Source organism: Meriones unguiculatus, chromosome 1 (genome assembly GCF_030254825.1).
Source record: "Meriones unguiculatus strain TT.TT164.6M chromosome 1, Bangor_MerUng_6.1, whole genome shotgun sequence".
NCBI lineage: Eukaryota > Metazoa > Chordata > Mammalia > Rodentia > Muridae > Meriones > Meriones unguiculatus.
Window position 1 is genome coordinate 58,307,507 of NC_083349.1, and position 20,437 is coordinate 58,327,943.

Genomic DNA, 20,437 nt, shown 5'->3' on the forward strand with positions numbered 1-20,437 from the left:
AACAAAGTGGATCTAGTGGCTGGAAGATGTAGGTGCTCTTTGTTTTTATAATGCTGTTTTTCCAGGTTATAATAAAACTGGTCAGGCCACAACCGCCTTTGTGTCTATACATGATCGATCCTACGCAATGCTTTAACTATTTTTTTTTAAGATCTAGACACGTTCAATTTGTCCTGTTTGGATTCAAGGGACACTCTACTGTATTTACAAAGTATATTTTAAGATTTATGTTACAGGTGACCGATTTTGTCTTTCTGTTCATTTTTTTAAACCAGTTTTGAAGGCCTTTTGATTTTGTCCCTACATTCTGCAGCATCTGAGGCCATGGGACTCCTCCCATGGACCAGGGCATCCCTGGGGTCCAGATGTTCTTACGCTTCATTGGTGGGGTCCGGCTGGTTTCTTAGCATGTTTGAGGTTTAAGTAGATGGATACGTGGGATGAACGAGGATGGGCCCTTCCAATCGCAGCTCGTTTCATTCTGAAACCAGCAGCTCTCTCCTCTCCCCCAGGGACCTTCGGCAGGGAGGTGTCCGGCAGGCCCACGGCAGCTGGTTCCGGCTCTCCTTTGTCTACAACCACTATCTCTTCTTCGCTTGTACCATGGTGGTGCTGCTGGCCATCGTCCTGTACCTTCTGCGAATCCACAGAATTCACCGCCGGCAAACTCGTGCCTCAGCTCCGCTGGACCTGCTGTGGATCGAACGAGCGGTGCCGATGATTGGGGTGCAGGTGGGGCCGTGAGGCCCTAAGGCCGGACCGGGTTGGAGAAACAACAGTTCTTAGGCGTGCTGCTGCTTCCTGAACTCTGCTCTCCTGAACTGGCCTCAAATGCCGCTTTGGCCTGGGAATTTCTACTTTTTCACCTTAATTTCTTTTTTGTGGTGCCCAGGACGGGACCTCTTCTCAGAAGCCGTAATTGAATCTGCAAGGATCTAAATGGCGAGAGGCCGGTGCTCTCACAGGGGACTTAGCTCAAATGAAGCATGCTTCTCCTTTATCTCAGAAATCTGGTATGTTTCTGGGATGTAGCGTTTTTTTCCTCCCCTTGCGGAAGCAAGTTTTCAGTTGGGCAAAACCAGCTTGTATTGACTGATACAAAGCCAGAGCCATTCCAGCAAGGGCGTTGTCCCTGCTTTCTCTGTAACAGAGAGATTCTTCTGTGGAGATCCACAGCCTTGAATAGGGACCCAAGATCTTGGAGGTTCAGTGGACCAGGATTTCAAGGCAACCAAAATGATAGAATTTCCTTGCTTAATTGACAAGCCATTGTGGGTGGGGTCGAAAATCCCGGGCAGTGGTGCTGACTGAGAGGTTATGTAGATCTGAGCGGCTAGAGCCCCTTCTAAATGAATGCCTTCTTGAAGATCTGACAGTATTTTATCTGGTACTTGGTTGGACCAGTATAGAAAACATTGCCATCTCTGTGCCACAGACTGCTTGGGCATCAGTGCTGCCTCTCGAGCCGTAAGTGTGCTCACAGAATGGAGAGACTGTGAGGGGAACCGGGGGCCTGGGTTTGCCCGTCTGCAGTTTACTGTCTCACAGGCATAGTAATGTGCAGAAGACTCAAAGCCACTCCCCTCGTTTCACTGCTGAGCTCTTACATGTATTTCGGGAAGGGATGGATCTGTTTTGTTTTTTAAAAATAGCATCAGGAAAGTGGGCAAAGGCAATACAATCAAAGTTCTTTTTTTTTTTTTTTTTGGACACAGGATCTATGTATCCCTGGCTGTCCTGGAACCTGCTATGTATGTATGTATGGTATCCATGTAGACCAGGCCTGCCTCTGCCTCAGAAGTGTTAGGATTAAAGGCCTGAGCCACCACGCCTGGCTTGAAGTCAAAAGTTATTACTTATTTTTGGAATGCTTTACAGATAGTAAATTCTAAACTAGATAAATCTGCCGTGGAGCAACCTGGCCACTTTCTGGATGTCTGAAGGAATAGCTCTTCCACTGTGGGAAGAGGAAAGCCATATGCACCACGTTCTCACCCGCTGCCTCTCAGAAAGCGGCTTCTCTGCAGCCAGCCTTTGAGCTGCACACTGTCAGTGTTCAGTAACTCCTGCCTGCCCCAAGAACTCTTTACTTTCTGAAGCAAACTGTGAGGGGCCTGCCTGGGACTGCTCTCAGGGTTGAAGTAGCAGCTTGATTTCTTCTTTTGGGAGAGTAAGGCAGGTCTCATGAGCCCAGTTTTCCAGGTAGCCAAGGCTAGCCTCGAACTCCTGACCTTCCTGCCTCCATCTCTTCAAAAGGCTGAGTTTGAAAGAATGTACCACCAGGCCTGGCTCATTTTTCTTCTAATTTTGCCAAAGCCTTTTATTTCTAGGGTTAGAATAGAGAAGAAAAAAACAAATCTAAAGGATAAAAGTGGATTTTCTGGAAAATAAATTCCATACTGGGAACAGAAAAAAATAAAATGCTTTATGAATAGAGAAAAAAATTAAGATGGCCCTTGGGATAAGCCAAGGTGAAGATACTGTACTGACTGTTAGGCAAGTTCTGAATGATTTTCTTTCTTTTTTTTTTTGAAGCAAGGTCTCACTGTATAACCCAGGCTGGCCTGGTACTCAGTGATCCTCCTGCCTCAGCCTTCTGAGTGCTGTGCCTGTAGGCACATGTGCGCATTAGAGAAGTGTACATCCAGCAATGATTCTTCTACGTTGACATCTTTACTTTTCACTAGACTGTGTCATGGACAGTTCTTCTCAACGTTAAGACTTCCCAGCTGTCCCCCTTCTCTTCCATTCTAATGTTTATATCCTGTGAGTGAGGCTTTGTGTGTGTGTGTGTGTTTTAATTCTACTTTAAGATGACAAAAATGTTCTTGCTAGCCATTTGCCTCCTCAGGGAACTTTTCATTTCATCATGGTTTCTATATGCCAGTCTTGGTGTTGTTGAGAACAGAAGTTCCTCAGTGGGTAACAGTGTGCGAATTTGTGTGCTCAGATGAACCTGGAGGAGGGAGGGGGGTTAACTAGCCCAGATTGGAAGCTGTCGTTACAGACCTTGCTCTTTGCCCTGATGGTACTAGTAGCTACCATTTGTCGAGCACTTACCTTGTACCACTCTTAAGAACTTTGTATGTGTTCTTTGTGTATTATTGCATCATTATGGCAGCCTTGCAGATTGATAGCCCTACAGTCTTCTTACAGTTGAAAAACAAAGCTCAGGATGCTTATCTTTATCATTTCTCAATATAAATATATTTCTTAATTTATTTTAATTAGTCTTCAAGTTTTTGTTTGGTGCATTATATCCTGTGTACCGTTTTGATATTACGGGGTCCAGATTTACCTTTATTATCATAAGACATCCCAGCATTCCACAGGTTAAGAACAGAAAGGGACACTGTTGTGGTTGAGGACCGAGCATTTCTGTCTTGACTGATCCCTGGACACTTCCTCACTCCCATTGGGTAGGCTTCAGATGGAATTTCATTAACCAAGTCTTCAGTGCATCTTTTTTATTATCTTTTTTTCTCTCTCTCACAGTTACGCAATTGGCTTACCTTTGCACAATTTTTTCTTAACCATAACATTCTAATAATAAAAATCTGAATGAAGGTTCAGATGCCCAATAGAGATATCTACCTCATTATAGAAGTTGGTCGTGATTCTTGGGAAGTTTCTAGACTGGGATGTGTATGCGACTTCATTTTAGCTTGGCCAGGAATTACGTAGGAGGAGCAGTGGCTTCGAGTAGCAGTAGTCTTTTAATTTGGTCTCTTAGTTGATGCTTAGCCTCAGTCTTGCTGCCATGCTCATGAAGATTTTGTTGGTATCATAAAAATTAGTATGTTCTAAAATGAGGAATCAAAACCAAGTTTTGGCACCTTGGACTAACAATACAGAATAACAAGTATTTTTGTGAACAATGATTGCATCTGACATCAAATTCTTTTAGGTGATGTTCTGTATTGAGCATGGCTCTGTCTTTGGCCTCCATTACTTCCTTAACTTGCCTCTGATCTAACTGGAAAAGTGACTGCACCCGGCTTGGGTTCCTGTGGACCCGGGGTTTGTTTCTGTGGGCAGCTTGTTGGGGCTCTTTGGCCGGCTTTGTCTTGTTTTTCCCCAGTAGGCTGTCACTGAAATGAATGTTTCACATATTCCCGCTGCCCTAGTAGTTCATTATTTTTGTTTGTTGATACTACTGTAGAGGGACAGGAGCCAGCAGACCATTTTGCTTTTTGAAAATCTGAGCCCCCTTTTATATTGAAAAATGGAATTAATGCTCACACTACAAGGGCTTCCATGTTTTTTCAAATGTGAGCAGATCATTGCTTCTATTTTTTCTTGTAAGAACCAGAATTGAAAATGTTCTGATGTTTAGTCATGCGTGTGTGACTTTGAAACAAACTTGAAGATGTGTCTACTCCCAAGGCACTTCCTAAAGCAAGACAACTGATAGATATGCCACCCCCAAGTGCCTGCTAGGCCGCACACTCTATTGTGTTACTGTCCATTTACTGTCAGGAAGTACCCGAGATCTTTTATATAAAGAGAAAGGGTTGTTTGAGTCACAGCTTTACAGGTTCAACTCAATCGTCAGGTGTCCCTTTTGCTTTGAGCCTGTGATGACGTGTGCATTGCAGCAGGCATGTATAGCTCAGCTCATGACCCGGATACAAGAGGATGAATTTAGGAGTCTCACATATCCTCCGGTGACCTAAAGACCTATGAAGCTATGCAAGGGTCCCACCATCCCATTGTCAGCATGGGGACCAAGCCTTTAACACACAAGCTCTTGGAGAACATTCCACATCTAAACTACAGAACAACTTGAGGGCAGTCCTGGACAGTTCCTAAGCAGCCCACCCACGGAGCCATTCCCTGAGTTTGGCTTCACTGGTCATGAAACTTACTAGCTTCTCAAGTCCGTCTCTGCCAGCAGGATCCTAAGTACCGTGACTGCTGGTACACCTGGTTCAAGTTCTCCTTCCACACTTTCTATTTAGTTGAAGCTCTGAAGTATGCCACGTCTCCTCCATGATTTCTGCCACCAGTGTGGTCTCTGCATCCTCTGTGATTTCTGCCACCAGTGTGGTCTCTGTGTCCTCCGTGATTTCTGCCACCAGTGTGGTCTCTGCCGTGCCTTCAGCATCTGTCCACTGTGATCCACAGCCAAGTGTTCACACGTTAAGGACAAAGGCTGCTGACCACCCCACTGTAGGTGGCTGAGACACAGGCTGCTGGGCTGCCCTGCTTCGGGTAGCTACAAGGCTGCACTTCGCTTCACATTAAGTAAGAATGTTGTCAGCCACGTGGCAGAAAAGAGAATTTTATGGAATTCTTAAATTTCATGGAATAATTAAAATTCTGATAAACATGAAGTTCTAGTAAATGTGCAATGTGCTGGGGTGACGATGCAGTTGCCCGGATGTGGAGGCATAGCTCTGCATTGCATACGCCTATATATAACCCAGGACCAGAAAGAGGGCCGCAGGTAAACTGGCATTCTGAAATCATGCTTGTCCCCGTTGGTCTTTGGTGGGAAGTAGTAGCCCTGCCACAGCAGACGTGTATCTCAGTGGAGGTTAAAGACACACGTGGGCCAGCACCACAGCTCTGCAGCTTGAAGCACTTGCCACACATCTGACAATCAGAGGTTCACCCCAGAACCCACACAGAGATGGAGGGAGAGAGCCGACTCACAGGACTTGTTGCCTGGTCTCTGCAAGCATGTACAGTACATACCCCGTCATATACATGCACACACAGTATGTAAATTCTTAAAAAGGTTAAATGATGTCATAAGAGTTATGGCCTAATCAATCACCTGAGGCTGGCAAAAGGAAAAAAATTAAATCCTGGGTTAGCTGATTGAAAATACATGTTTAATTACCTTTATATTTAAAAGCAATTGACAACTGTTGACAGACTGTTGAAAACATTAAAAGGCATTTATTTAATCCTTTAAGTGTGCAATGGCTTTTTCTGAAGTAGACATTTGGGACATAAATCAATAATTGTATATTTTCTACCAATTCATGCTTTCCTCATTCAGTATTTGGTATGTATCTAGTGACTTAAACAGATACAAAAATAGTTAAGATGATCTGTGTTCACCAGGACCACACAGAAGGCATGCTGCAGCTAAACAGCTAAACACTGAATCCATACATACCTAACTGTAGTAGAAGAAAAGTGCAAGAAAACGTCTGAGACTTGAGCTGACTTGGGTCGCCACTTGCTTGAAGTGACTGAAAAATGGTTACAAGTGATCTTCGGCTGGACCCTCCTGCCCTCTGCTTCTAACTGAAGACTCTGGATGTGGAGTGAGAAGCAGCTGGTGTGCAAGCCTGCCCTGGTTCCCTTCTTGACAGGGTGGTCTAGAGTGCCTACCCTGCTGACGCACAGATGGGACCAACAGGTTAAATGAAGCAGGGATGGTGGGGCAGAAATTTGGCAGGAGTGGGCACAAGCTGGCAGAATTTCAGAAGGACCTAGGCCACGTGTCACCAAACTTACATGCACTCAAGTCCCCAGGGAACTTAAAAACTAGCCCACCCCTGTTCCAAGGGCTTGAACTTAGTGGGTCTAGGATGAGTCTGGAGTCCTGAGATTGAGGGAATCCTCTTTGTAATAACACAAGCCCAGCAGGGCCTGGGACTTGGAGAGTAAAACGTGTCTTTGTCTTTGTTTTGCTAATAACAATATACAGATGTACGGAGACTCACAGAATAATTTAGAGTTGGAAAAAAAATCCATCTCATTCAGAAATTAAAAACGGACAACTTCAGGTCAGATGTGTTAAGCCTCCTCATTTTTTAAAGAACTTGAAATTGTCAACATGTAATAGTATTCACTCTGGGCTGGAGAAGTGGCTCCGCTGTTTAAGGTGCTCGACGCTCTTCTACAGGACCTGGGTTTGGTCACCACACCCCCATCATACAGCTTATCCGCCTGTGAATCCAGCTCTAGGGGACAGCATCCTCCCAGGCCTCCACGAGCACTTACTTGCACACACGCATGTATCAACACAAACACGCACACACATAGAGGAGAATAGTCTCTTCAAAATCTAGCTAGTTAGCTGCTTTTAAAAACCAGAGGTTAGGACAACCCTGAACCTTGGTCACAAACAACATTCAGTTACTGGTCGATTGGTTGTTCTCGAGTCTGACACTGTCACTACCAGCCTGACTAGTGGACAGCACTCGGCAGCACAAGGACACAGAAATGCAAGATGTTCCTGGCGCTAAGAAAAGTCAGGCTGCCTATTAGGAAGCAGCAATGCAAAAGATTTCGGGAGAACCGCTGGTATAATCACACCTTGGTGACATTCTTGATTCAGGGCCCATCTCAAAACAGTTTTGAGACTTGACCACTTTGTAAACCATGAGGCATGGCAAGGCGACCTTCTTGAGCTTGCTGATGAATTCCCGAGGCAGTTTCAGTCCTTGGGAATGATCCTCTGAGAATTATTTTGGGACCCTTCGGAGTTCATTCATGAGCCAAAGGGCACTGCTGAGCAGAGCCAAGGAGCCTGACTGGTGCGTGGCGGCCAGAGGAGTTGGCACGTACAGAAGCAAGGTGCTGATGCCCAAGGCCACCTGTTGTGGAAGAAGAAAGTGATCCTGAAAGTGACTGCACGTGAGCAGCTGGTTATGCAAACCTCCATGCTGTCGCATCAGAACATCACAGGTGCGAGTATTTGGTGGCACAAGCAAGCATACGTAAAATAATGAAATTCATTATGCAATCTTATCATGGTGCAAACAATCCTCTTCCCTCAGTCTCCTGAGTGCTGGGATTATAGGCATGAGCTACCATATCCTGCTTCTACCTAGTGCCTATTCCCCATGGGTGGTTATGTTTGCCAGTTCCTATATGTCTTACTTTCTTATATGTATTATATGCTCTTATTGAGACAGAGCACTTTGGGTTTTTGTTGTTGTTTTGTTTGTTTGTTTGTTTGTTTGTTTTGAGGCAGGGTTTCACTGTGTAGCCCTGGCTGGCCTAGAACTCACTATGTAGACCAGGCTAGTATTGAACTCACTTGCCTCTGCCTCCCAAGTGCTGGGATTTATAGAAATACATATAGTTTTGTGCTGTTGAAAGTATACTGTCACTTGCTTTTTCTTAAACTGCTATGCAGTATTCCACAGCAGAGACATACTATGGTTATTTTAGCTTGTTTCCAATTTTTACCATCACAAAAGCTGTTTAGTGCATTAGTTTTTCTAAGGCAGATACAACTGTCAGTTTTCTGGACCGAAGCATTACACATATTTAATATATTAAACAGTAATATATAATATGGTAAACTTAATATACAATATATTAATATATATTTAATATAAGATATTTAATATATATTTGATACATAATATATTGCCTAATTGCCCTCTGAAGAAAGCTATTATAGACTCATGGTCTTATCAAGAATATCCAAATGTGTCCATTTTCCTACACCCATGCTAATATCCCTTTGCCTGCTTCCCCCACATCCAAACTTCAGTGTGACAAGCGAGGGACGGAGATGGCTCAGTGGTTAAGAGTCTTCCAGAGGACCTTGGTTCTATTACCAGCATCCACATGACAGCTCAGAACAGTCTGCAACCGCAGTCCCAGGGAACCTATACTCTCTCCTGGCCTCCATGCATGGGTATGGTACACATGCGGGCAAAATACCCATACCCATAAAAATAAATGAGTAATTTTTAAAAAGTAACAAGTACAAAATGGTATTCAGCTGGGCAGTAGTGGTGCAGGCCTTTAATTCCAGCACTTGGGAAGCAGAGGCAGATGATCTCTGTGAAATCAAGGCCAGCCTGATCTACAGAGTGAGTTCGAGGACAGCCAAGGGTACACAGAGAAACCCTGTCTCAAAAAACAAACAAACAAAAAACCAAAATGGTATTCATTATATTAAGCTGCTCTTCTCTCTTTCTTTAAATTAATTAATTCAATTTACATCTCAGTCATAAACCCCTCCCTCCTCTCTAGTCCCACCCTCTGAAGTTGCTCTAATATTAAAAAGCTGTTGTTTATTAGCCATTGTCGTTCCTCTTATGTGACACATTTATCACACCATTAATCTACTGTTAACATTAACTTTGTTTGGGGGTGCCATCAAGAATAGCTTTGTACCTGTGCATATGCCAAAGCTAGCAGAGTCACTGCTGCCATCTTGGTCCTTCGAGGAAGGGGGATTCTCCGGGACAGGAAATAGAGCATTGTAATGGCAGTGACAGATGTGATTCCCTATGGCAAAGAAAGATGATCAGTGTTTGATACTATTCCAGCCAGCAGGACTCCCATTCACCTCATACATCACGGGAACCACTGAGAGCCAGAAAGAGCTTCGCTAGTCACAAAACCATTCCACTCCAGCTGTTCCTCGTCAGCACTGCCACCATCCTCTTCTGCTCCAACTGAGGCAGCACCGTCTCTCAGGGCAACCATTTGTTTTTACTGCTTTACACACACTTACCTTCCCACAGGTGAGAGTCTTGCTTTTTAAATTATACTTTGTATCCTTAGCTGTAATTTTATATCTGATTTTACATTTTTTTCAAAGATTTATTTTTATGTTATGTGCATGGGTGTTTTGCCGACATGCATGTCTGTGCGCATGTGCATGTGATGCCTGAGGAGGCCAGAAGAGGCTGCTGAAGCCTCTGGAACTGGAGTTAGTGTGAGCCTCCAAGTGGGTGCTGGGAACTGAACTTAGGTCCTCTGCAAAAACAAGTGCTCTTCACCATTAAGCATTCTCTCCAGCCCTAATTCCCTACTTTTAAAGCAGGGCTGGCCTTAGCACATAAAAGATTTAACTTCTGTGGGTTGAGCTGAGGGGATGGTAGTGCTTCCAGCTGGTAAAAACAAAATTTCTTTTTTCCATCTATGCCACAGAGAATGCTTTCCGCCATATTTCTGCATGTTTCAGAAGGAGTATAGGGGCAGATCCAATCACACTCTCCTTATGCTAATACTGTGTAGGTTGGGGACTGAGGCTCCCTTGGAATGTCAGCCGTAGCCCACAGATGTGAGTCTTCTCTACACCTCCCTCTCTACCATGGCCCAGCGGGCATGCCTCACCTGATGACAGCTTGCCTTTGGCTAACACCCACTCTAGAGGTTCCATTTCTGCTGGCCATGGCTTACGAATGCTGCAGGACAAACTCTGGGGTCTCCTCTGAGCTCTCTTTACATGTATCCTAACAGCTAGTCTTGGTCATAAAGCTCTCGTCTCTACCAGTTACCAAGTCTCCCATTTATGTCTTGGGCCCTGTGACCCTACCCTTCCTTCTATAACAACACTACTGCTTCTTGGGGTCTCCTGGGTACAAGTGACCACACTCAGCCTACCAGACCAGTCTTAGTAAGGCTTCCACACCACCAGTACCTATAGGCTTAAATAAATAGAAAGGCATTAGCAAAGCACCCTCAGGGCTCTTCCATAGCTATGTGCTCTGTAATCTGTTCCTGCGTCAACTGCATCTCTGATGAAATGGCACATAGGCACATTCAGGATTGAGGTGGGTTAGTATCATCTGCCTAGCTGATTTGAAGCTAGAATTTGAGTGTATGATGACAAAAATGTCAGATCAGACAGCTGGTCCTAGAACTGCTTCTAAAAGAAAAAGCAGTTACCGCCTGGCTAACTGCAGCCATCAGCGCCTCACCCGCACTCCTGATGCTTGTGGGGCTCCCATGCCAGGCAGCACAGATCAGCGTACTTACCAGAAGCCGGTGGTCAAACTGCACCATGGTAGGATTCTCAAAAACATTCTTCAAGATGGGAGAGAAGGTAAGGAGGTCCTCTGGGATCCACGATTCTCCCATTTTGGGGAAGGAGTTGTAAACAAGCCCAGCATCTAGCCCTGCCACAAAAGCTCCTGCATGCCAAGATACAGAGGACTTACTAAAGTGAAGAGTAAGCATTTGCTCTGAATATAGAAACGTCTCCCTCCGCAGAGCTGGGTAAAGGAACGGTTTGGAGGATAACAGACAAAAGGCAACTGAGGCTTCTCACGTGGAGAATGCATATACACAATCTCCACAGGAGTCGGCAGCACCTTGAATCCACATCTGCTCTGACCCCAGGACTCCAGCATGTCTCTGCTAGAGACCAGACGTTCTGGAGGAGACACCTGTGAGTTTGGAAGAAGTCTGTTTTGTTGTTGTTGTTTTGTTTTTGTTTTTTTCTTCATCCTTCCTGTCCCTGTCTAGCGCTGATCTATCTTGGGTCTTCAGGATTTACTCCCCCACCTCCTCAGTCTCTGTGATAACAGAAGTGTTTTGAGTGTTAATAAGCCACGAACCTCATGTACCTGCTGAGCATGGCAGGTAGTATAACTGAATGAAAGCTAAATGTTAGTTAATCTTTAAAAGTTTAACCACACGGGGCTTCTGACTCCCATATGAGAGCGCATTCCAAAGTGAGAAGGCTAAAGATGAACATATGACTTAAAAAAGAGAAGCCCAGGGCTGGTTCAGTGGTTGCTGCTCTTCCAGAGAACCCGGTCGCATCCCAGCACCCACAGCGGGTGGCTTTCACCTACATGTAACCAGCTACAGGGGACCCAATGCCCTCTTCTGGCCTCTGTGTATACCTGCACACACACGGTATATACTCACATAGACACACACCTACACATACATAAAAATTTTTAAAGCTCTTGGAGGGAAGGCCTACATTAGTCTCAGCGCTAATGAACTTGTCATCTTTGACCATCACTGACACATGCCAGGAATGTACATTCTAAGCCCTTCATGTATATGAATTATGGTCATCATCTGTTTCATACACAGCTTGTAGTTTCCAGGTGAAGCTACAAATTAATTTGAACTTGGACAGTATGAGTTTAAGTAAATATTCAAAAGTTTTGTTCAATTGAGTGGACAGTAGGAGCAGAAAACTGAGGGTAAATGGTAGGTGTAAAGGAGCCAAATGTGACGACAGGAAACGATCAAGGGGCAGCAGGAAGAACAGAGTAGCAGGAACAGGGTGAAAATGCACTGGGCATGCTGGGACGAGCCTACCTGAGAGAGCCGTGAGGAATACCAGGCCTGCTGTCCCTCCAGCAAAGCGCCTCAGCCGCAGGAGCTGCCGGGTTTCAGGTAACTGAAAAGATAATCAGGTCAGCTGTTTGGTAGGAACCATGGAGGCAGCAAGATCTCCAGTCCAAACCCAGACAGTTCAAGGCCAGACTGTCTCCGTCTGCTGACAGTACTCTCAGCAGACACCGCTTCGGCATAGGATAAACATTATGTATCTTCCTAGATACTTCAATTAATTAACATTTAAATAGCCTTCAGTAGCTAGTAGTTACTGGGATGGAGCGCATGACACCTTATTGCTTACCTAGTCATCATCTCAAATTCTTTCCATAATTAGAACATAAACAGATAAAAAGGGCAAAATTGAGAACTGTTATCCGTAACCTGCCACAGTTCAATTCTAGCGTTTCGGTAAGTGTGTCAGTGTGGGTACACGTGAGTACTTAGGAAGGAGTGAGAGATCATAGGAGTCGAAAAGAAAGAACATTGTCAGGAAATAGGTGTAGCTGTGGGCAATATAAGGATTTTTCAGATGAAGAGTATTTACAATGAAAACGCTTCAATATTTGGCTTCCCTGTGAACATCTCCAGTCCTTACTGGAACGTAAGGGCCTGGCACTAAATACCTATTACATGACTATGAAAAATCTGACAGCATGTCAAAATTTTCTCCATGAACAGCTTATCCAGCTCAACTCATGGTTTAATATTTACTTAATTATCCCTTTTAAAGTAAGCATTTTAAGTTATTAGTGTGTATGTATGTGTGTGTGTACATGCTCCTTCCATAGCATATGTTAGGATTTCAAAATGCAATGTTGTGGCGTCTTTTCTCCTCACCCACCTTTCTGTGAGTTAAAGGACTGAACTGCTGTTTTCAGGCTTGTTGAGCCATCTGGTCAACCCACAATCACTATTTGTAAATACTAGAAAAAAGTGAAAGAATTAAAAAGAGAAAGAAAGAAAAAAAAGGAAAAGAAAGGAAATAGTGTTCTAAATAAGTGTGGTAGCCTGAGACTTCTATTTTAAACAAAGCCTCAAGAAGAAGAAGAAGAAGAAGAAGAAGAAGAAAAAAAAAAAAAGAGTTGTGTCTTGCTTTTGAGTCAAAGCATAAAACATAAAAATTGCCATTGCCCTGAAGGAAAACCAGCATACAGACAAGCACTTTTCAGACACAGATCACTATGGTTTAATAGTGTTAGACTGAATGCTACGCTCCCATTAAATATGACGCAATGGGGCTGCTGTTCACCAGCAAAAGTTCAGACACATCTGTTGTCCTGGTCTTTCTTGTGTTGCCATTCTGGGTGTCAGGGCTAAAGAGCTATATCTAATTGTCAGTTCTCCTTACTCTTTTCCTAAAACTTGTGTTTTCACACTCCTCATTAGATAATGATGACAAGATATTCAGCCTCTATGTGTTCAAGAAACTTCACTTCTGGATATATATTCTCCAAAGAACTGAAATTAGGGTCTCAAATCACCGTGCACACCCACATTCACAGATGCATTCTATACAAGGGCAAAGTGAAAACAATGGGTGCTAAAGAGAATCTGAATTTTGACTTAGCACCTTTCATTAGAAACAGACTTTCCACCTCCCTGCCACATGGACACTGTGCAGCTGTGGTAACAACTGACGTTTACCTTGTGCTGAGGGAGTAGCAGTGAGAGAGAGGTCCACAGACTGGCACAGTAAAGAACAAGTGCCGAGCCAAGGTGAGCTGCCAGGCGGTACTGGCTGACCCGAGGGATATCATAGGACTCTGGTTTTTCTTCTAACCCACTTTTCACCATATACCAACCTAGCAGACCCTAGAATTCAAGCAGAAAGAGGCAAATCAAACAAGGTTTGACCTGTTAAGTTCTAAAGAAAGTACATTATCAGAAAAAAATGCCCTATCCGACACGTTTTCCATACCCTCCTATACAGCCAGTGTTCAGGAATTGTGACCTGTTGGTAGTTATATATTAACAACTTTAGTGCTGTTTAGACTATGTTTAGACTTATGTTTTGCTGAAGTATAGTATATAAAATCCTAGTTTATCTGCACCCAAACTTACAAATACTCAATATAACTTAACATGTTAACCAATGAAACAGTGAAATAGTTTATTCTGTGAAAACTAGATTGTAGTTGGAAAAAGCTAATAAAGGCTGTTTAAAAAGAATTACTGTCGAGATAGGTAGGTATAAGATAAACACAAAAGTTGGGAAAGAGGTCATGTGTAAGATTTTTCATGTAGATTGCTTTGCAAAAATATATTTCTACTCCCCAATAAAAATTAAACTGGAAACTATAAATTGTGAAGATGAAGAAACTTAAAGTTGAACTTCAAACTCAAACAGTCAAAGACTTCAACTCGAAGGAAGGAAAAAGGAAAGAAGGAAGGAAAGGAAGGAAGAGAAGGGAAGGGAAGGGAAGGGAAGGGAAGGGAAGGGAAGGGAAGGGAAGGGAAGGGAAGGGAAGGGAAGGAAGGAAGGAAGGAAGGAAGGAAGGAAGGAAGGAAGGAAAATCTGTAAAGAAAAGTGCATGTTTAAACCAGATGTGGTGGCTTAATCCCAGACTTGTTATCCCAGCCTGTCGGAAGCAGAGGCAGGATGATCAGCAACTTTAGTCAGACTTGGCTAATTAACAAGTTGGAGGTCAGAACTTGGCTTCTTGAGACTGTCTCATAAACCCAAACCAAACCGACCAACCAAACAATAACAACAAAAACCCCTCCCCAGCAAAACACGTTTCTGTTTAGAAAACTCATAGAATGTATCATGCTCCATGGCTCTTCACTTTAACTAGTAAAAGAAACCAAACTACATTGATCACAATCTTACCAGATAAGACACAATCATTACACAAACTGCTCATAATCCCAAAGACCCAGGCCAAAGGGGTGAGTTTCTTCTAATTCTTCAGGTAATCCTTCAGTGATTTCCTTCCCTTTTCAAGATTAGCCTGGCTATCATAATTACCTTTCATCTGCAGGAACACAGGAACACTGAGATTGAAGGCTCATACTGTGAGGATTCTCCAGCCCAACTTGCTTCTTCCCACAACCCTATTTGACAGCTTAAATTTCTATCTTCACTTTACTGTTAAATAAATTATGAACTTAAACTTACACTTTATTCCACCTAACTTTGCTTAGTTACTAAAATATAAAAGTTAACATAACTTTTCTTAGTGTCTAATTCTTTACTGTAGTTTCTATTGCCTCACTAATATCTTTTTTAAAAAATAATTTGTATATTTACATTTGTGTCTTGCCTTCCTGTATGTCTGTCTGAGGGTGTCAGATCACCTGGAACTGGAACTACAGACAGGTGTGAACCGCCATGTGGGTGCTGGGATTTGATCCCAGATCCTCTGGAGGAGCAGCCAGCGCTCTTAACCACAGAGCCACCTCTCCAGCTCTAACTGTGAGAATCTTGCAAAGCTCTTTTCCTTAAGGAAAGTCCAGGTTACATAATTTTAAATATCATGTATACCTGAACATCAGTTACATCTCTATCCAACCTTCATCCTGCAAACTGTTCTTCTGGAGTTTTCCTATTTGTCTCTGTAGCCACTCCAATGAGGATCACTAGACAGCAGACAAGTTTGAAAAATGGCAGAGAATACAGGAAGAGAACCATAACAGGGAAATGAAATTCTATTTCTAGCGGCACAAGGTACTGTACTTACTGAGTACTTACTCATTTTACACATCCAGCTAAGTGCCTTACAGGTATCATCTCATTTAACATTACTTAAGGGCAATAGTACTATCTCCACCCACACTAGGAAAATCATACGTGACAGGAGTCAGACAGTGTGCCGTGAGGAGCTTAAAGCCATGCCTATGGCACCAAAATGCTCATTCTTACCTACTCTATTGTAGCCCTTCAAAGATGCTCTCCTTAAATAATGCCAACTAGGAAAACTCTGGTTTCTCAGACTTGAATAAATCTTACCTGAAAACAGACTAAGCCACAGAGAGCAAGAACACGTCCTTTCATGCCACGGTTGAGCCAACCCTTTCTCCAAAAGTAGGCGGCCGGCAGGATGTATGCAAGGCCGACAGCTCGACCCCACATTCGGTGCGAGTACTCCATGTACCAGATAAACTTGAATTCCGCCAGCGTCATGTCATGATTCAGGCTAGGTGAAATGGGAGTCAAAAAATGAAGAACGAGGTTTATTTATTTACTTATTTTGTGTGCACAGACATGAACATGCCACAGCATGTGTGGGGGAGGAGTCAGACAAAACTTGTGGGAACCAGTTTTTTGCTCTCTCCTTCCTCCTTGTGTGTGAGGCGGGGTCTCTTTTATGCCCACCACTGAATTCTGCACTCCAGGCTAGGCTGGCACTTCAATTTCTGGCCGATTCTCCTGTCTGCACCTCCCCCCTCACAACAGTCCTGGAATTATAGATGTACACCATTGCATTCTGCTTGTTACACAGGTTCTGGGGCTGAGTTTAGGTAATGAGGGCTCTGGGGTGAGCACTCTTACTGCTAAGCACTCTCAACTTCTTTATTTGAGTTTTGTTACGCTATGGAATGGAGAAACACTTTCCGTCTTGCAGTTTGGCAGATCTGCTCTCTTCCTCAGTAACTTTAAGGTGACTCTGGCCTTAAAGCTTCAAGTAGGCAGCTTACTACACTTAAGTGAAAAGATCGATAAATAAGTCTAACCATAGAGGATTTAGAGAAGCAAAAAAAGATGACTAGGATACGTGCTGGCTAATTTTATGCCAACTTGATACAGTCTAGAGTCATCTGAGAGGAAGGAGCCCCAACTGATAAAATGCTTCCACAGGACTGGGTTGTAGGCTCGCCTGTAGAACACTGATTTAAATAGTGATTTATGGCCCTAGCCCAGCCCATGCCCTGGGATGAGGCTTCATGGGTTCTGTAAGAGATCTGGCTAAACAAGCCATGGGAGCAAGGCAGGAATCAGTACTCCTCTTTTGGAACACAGTCCAAGAATGGAGTCCTATGAGAAATCTGAGTACTTCTGAGAAAACTCCAAGAAAACAAGACAAAAGTCTTGTGACCTCAGTTTCTTCAAAACAAAAAAATTGTTCTTGGACTGTGTTTTCATGCTCCTCCCAGGAGTGAGTTTACCTCAGCTGTTATCAATACGCCTCTATGGAAAACCATGCTTTTGCCTCGTGTGGCTTGCTCTTGTGCTTGCGCACCTTACTCCTGTGATTCTTCTTAACCCTCAGAGCATAAACTGCTTGATGCTCTGAATAAAGGTGGCCGTCGCATGAGGCTTCAGCCTGCCTTGTCTGTAGGCTCCATTCTCCCAGATCCCACCGCCTTTCGAGCAGTACTGCCCTCCGTGGCCTCTGCTGAGGTCCTGCTGCCAGGTTCCCGCCCTGCTTGAGTTCGGGCCCTCTCTGGTTTTGATAATGACCGGTTACATGGAACCGTGAGTAAGATCAACCCTTTCCTCCCCAATTCACCTTTGGTCACGGTGTCTCACCACAGCAACAGTAACCTTCACTGACACAGGTATTTACTTGAGGGATTTTGGAGATGGCTAGTGTGTGAGAGTGCTTACTGCACAAGTATGAAGACTTGAGTTCAGATCCCCCATGCCCATCTAAAAAGCTGGGTATGGCCATGTGTACCTGTAACTCTAGTGCTGTGGAGGAGAGATGAGAAGATCACTGAGACTTGCCAGCCATGAGCTTGGCTCTGGGTTCAGCAAGAAACCATGTCTCCAAGTATGCCTTCATCACACGCAAAGATATTTACCTGATTTTTTTTCTAACACTTACATTTTAAATTCTGGGAATTGTTGGTATTTTTGGAATTCTGCTTCCCATTCCTCTTGGCTTGTGGGTGGCTTCATTTCCTTTATTAAATGCCAGTCAACCATGGAGAGGCCAGACTCTGTCAGCCTTGGAACAGGCAATAAACTTGTGAGTGTATGTTTCTAGATTATTCATAAATAGTTTACAGCAACAAGTAGATCTGAACTTAACCCATGAGTATGAATTCCTTTCTTCCTTTTTTGTTTGCAATGCTGGATATGAAATCCAAGTTCTTGTACAAACCAGGCCCTATATGCCCAGCTCTTATTTATACTTGTATTTTATTCTCTCAATTTTTTAAAACCCCCTCATTTACTGTTTGTTGATTTTTTTTTCTTTCCCAGAAACAGGGTCTTTGAGGTAGCCTAGGCTTGCCTCTTAAACTTCCCAAGAACCGAGGCTGCAGGCATCTGCCACCATTGCTGGGTCCCACTTAAATCTTTAACCAGCATTTCTTTATAGGCAAAAACAATGCTTAGATTAAAGAAATATGTAATAAATACATGAACAACATTCTTATTTTGGTGCTGTTATTCTTATTTCAGTTTAGGGACTGAACCCAGGACCTTGCACACACTAAGTATTCATTCAACCATTGAGTGATATATAATACCAGCTAAAACTAACATTCTTTACACCAGGAAAAGAGACTTATTATAGAAGTACAGGTTCTATATAATAAAACACTAACATGTCCTAAGACAGGACAGATGGGGACAAAGGATATGTTAAACATCACCAAATGACTTGGCCTCCCTCAATAACAACAAAACTTCAAAGATGTGAGGGGAAAGAAAGCCTAAATTCATAAAGTCTATGTATAAAGATAACCTAGGAGGTATATGAAGCAATCGTGATGTATGGATGACCTTATGTGTTCAAGTAAACAAACTGTGGGGGGGAGTTTAAGATAAATCTGAACACTGGAGAGATAAAAATATACAGCAACAATGGCCAGCTACTAACTAGTTAAGACTGAAACCTGTCCTTATGACAGGCCCCTACTAATAAAACAGCAACCTGTTCTAAGACAGAGCAGGCTGTCAGTGACTGCATCTGTAAAGTGACAGATCTAAACCGGACAATGCCCAAAGGCCTCCTTTTCCTACTGACAACCTGACTCAATGAGAGCAAATTACTCACCTAGTTACTCCTCCAAGAATAACCGCTCCCGCCACTGCTCCACTGCACACCAGGAGCCAGCGGCCCACTGCCCGCTCAGCTACCTTCGAAGGAAGGGCCACTGTACCTTTTCCAGGTTGCAAAGCCACTTCAGTGATTGTGCTGTATTGCCCTGGCCGCAGAGGACGCCTGCTGCCATAGCTGCAACCACACTAAGGAGTAAGACAGAAAAGTATACCTGAAGAATGTGGGAAGGACGGCTACCCACTCTCAGCCTCAATTTGACTGGAGTAAAGTACCTCCTAAGGCTGCATCTTCACAGCTACTGCCCTGGTCAATCACTGTCTCTCATCTGGACTACTCGAACCCTTTTTCTACCGGGTTTCTCTCTCCTCTTGGTCTCTAAATGTTCCATCTCCTCCCATACATGTCCTTCCTTGCCTGACTTATCCTACCCAGTGGAGATCTGGGCTTGCATTGCTGCACCTGAACTTTTCAGAGTCTTACAACAGGTCACTCTCACAGCAAAGGGAACCCCTCCTACAACCCCTAACCCACTGTCATATATCTTCAGGTGATCTGTCCCTGTGTCTCACTCATCTGGGAGCTTTGCATGGCAGGTTCTGGTCAATCTTGCTCTTTCCGTCTTGCTACCTTTGTTTGTAGCATTGGTCCCATACATAGCAAGACCTAATAGATACTTAACAAGTGAACTAGCAATTAAGTGAACTGACTTCTCCAGGGCAGGAGCCATTGTGGGCGTTTTTGTTTTTCTTCCTGGATCATAACATAATGGTAATTGATAGACTTTCTCTGGTTTCTCTTCACATAACAAACATCTTTCACTTTTTACTAATAATTATCATATGAGAGAATAAATCTCCTCTTTTGATTCTAACACTAAGAGTTAAGAATACGTATGTTCAGTTTCCTAGTTCTAATTAACTGGGTATCTTAGATAAAGTAAGTCTCAAGTTCCTAACTACCCGGCGGCTTTTAGCAAAATCCAAATGCGCAAAAATTACTTAGCTTTTATGATATGCTAAAGGTTTGATGTACATTTAAAAATTTAATTCTCACACGTTGTGTAATAGGTAGTTATCCCATTCTACAGATAGGGAAATTGAAACATACAAGAGAAATAAATCGGCCTGTGATACACAACAGTGGGCAGTATTTCCGGATCCGTATTCACGGAGGTGTCAGGACACAAGGAAACCTTAAGGAGAGAAGCACTTGCGGGGCGGTTCGATAACTTTATCCCAATCCGGCTTCCGTGATCGGAGCCAGCTGCGGTGGGTACCTGTGCTCTGGACGCCGCCCTAGGGACCAGGAGCCCGACACAGCGGCTCCCCAACCAGGCCTTCAGGGGCGGAAGAAGCAACCGCTGCATACTGACAGTGCACGGCGCTCTGCGGTCCCCTTCGCCTCTACGGACCGCAGAAACACTTCCGGGTCAGGCATGGCGCGCGTCTTCCACGCCCCCCCCCCCACCC

The 20,437-nt window shown here is 43.8% G+C and overlaps 2 protein-coding genes across 5 annotated transcripts in view; one reads left to right on the forward strand and one right to left on the reverse strand.

Annotated features, from left to right (window-relative positions):
* Entpd7 (ectonucleoside triphosphate diphosphohydrolase 7) overlaps nucleotides 1-5,915 on the forward strand; it is a 44,626-nt gene extending 38,711 nt beyond the window's left edge. For all 3 annotated transcript variants that reach the window (XM_060389909.1, XM_060389910.1, XM_021644677.2), the window contains one exon: nucleotides 513-5,915. In XM_060389909.1, the coding sequence (XP_060245892.1) occupies nucleotides 513-744 (232 nt within the window). In that variant the 3' untranslated portion in view covers nucleotides 745-5,915. The remainder of the gene's footprint in view (nucleotides 1-512) is intronic.
* LOC110552967 (cytochrome c oxidase assembly protein COX15 homolog) lies at nucleotides 5,888-20,403 on the reverse strand. Of its 2 annotated transcripts, none has more exons than XM_021644641.2 (9): nucleotides 20,245-20,403; nucleotides 18,963-19,153; nucleotides 17,784-17,906; nucleotides 15,965-16,151; nucleotides 13,660-13,827; nucleotides 11,995-12,076; nucleotides 10,693-10,847; nucleotides 9,100-9,213; nucleotides 5,888-7,559 (listed from the first exon to the last, which is right to left on the reverse strand). In XM_021644641.2, exons 1-9 carry the CDS (start codon nucleotides 20,332-20,334, stop codon nucleotides 7,428-7,430), a joined length of 1,242 nt encoding a protein of 413 aa, XP_021500316.1. In that variant the 5' UTR covers nucleotides 20,335-20,403; the 3' UTR covers nucleotides 5,888-7,427. The 2 variants fall into 2 exon arrangements, with proteins under 2 accessions (XP_021500316.1, XP_060245906.1); XM_060389923.1 differs by lacking the exon at nucleotides 20,245-20,403 and adding an exon at nucleotides 20,076-20,217.
* Nucleotides 20,404-20,437: the final 34 nt, after the last annotated feature.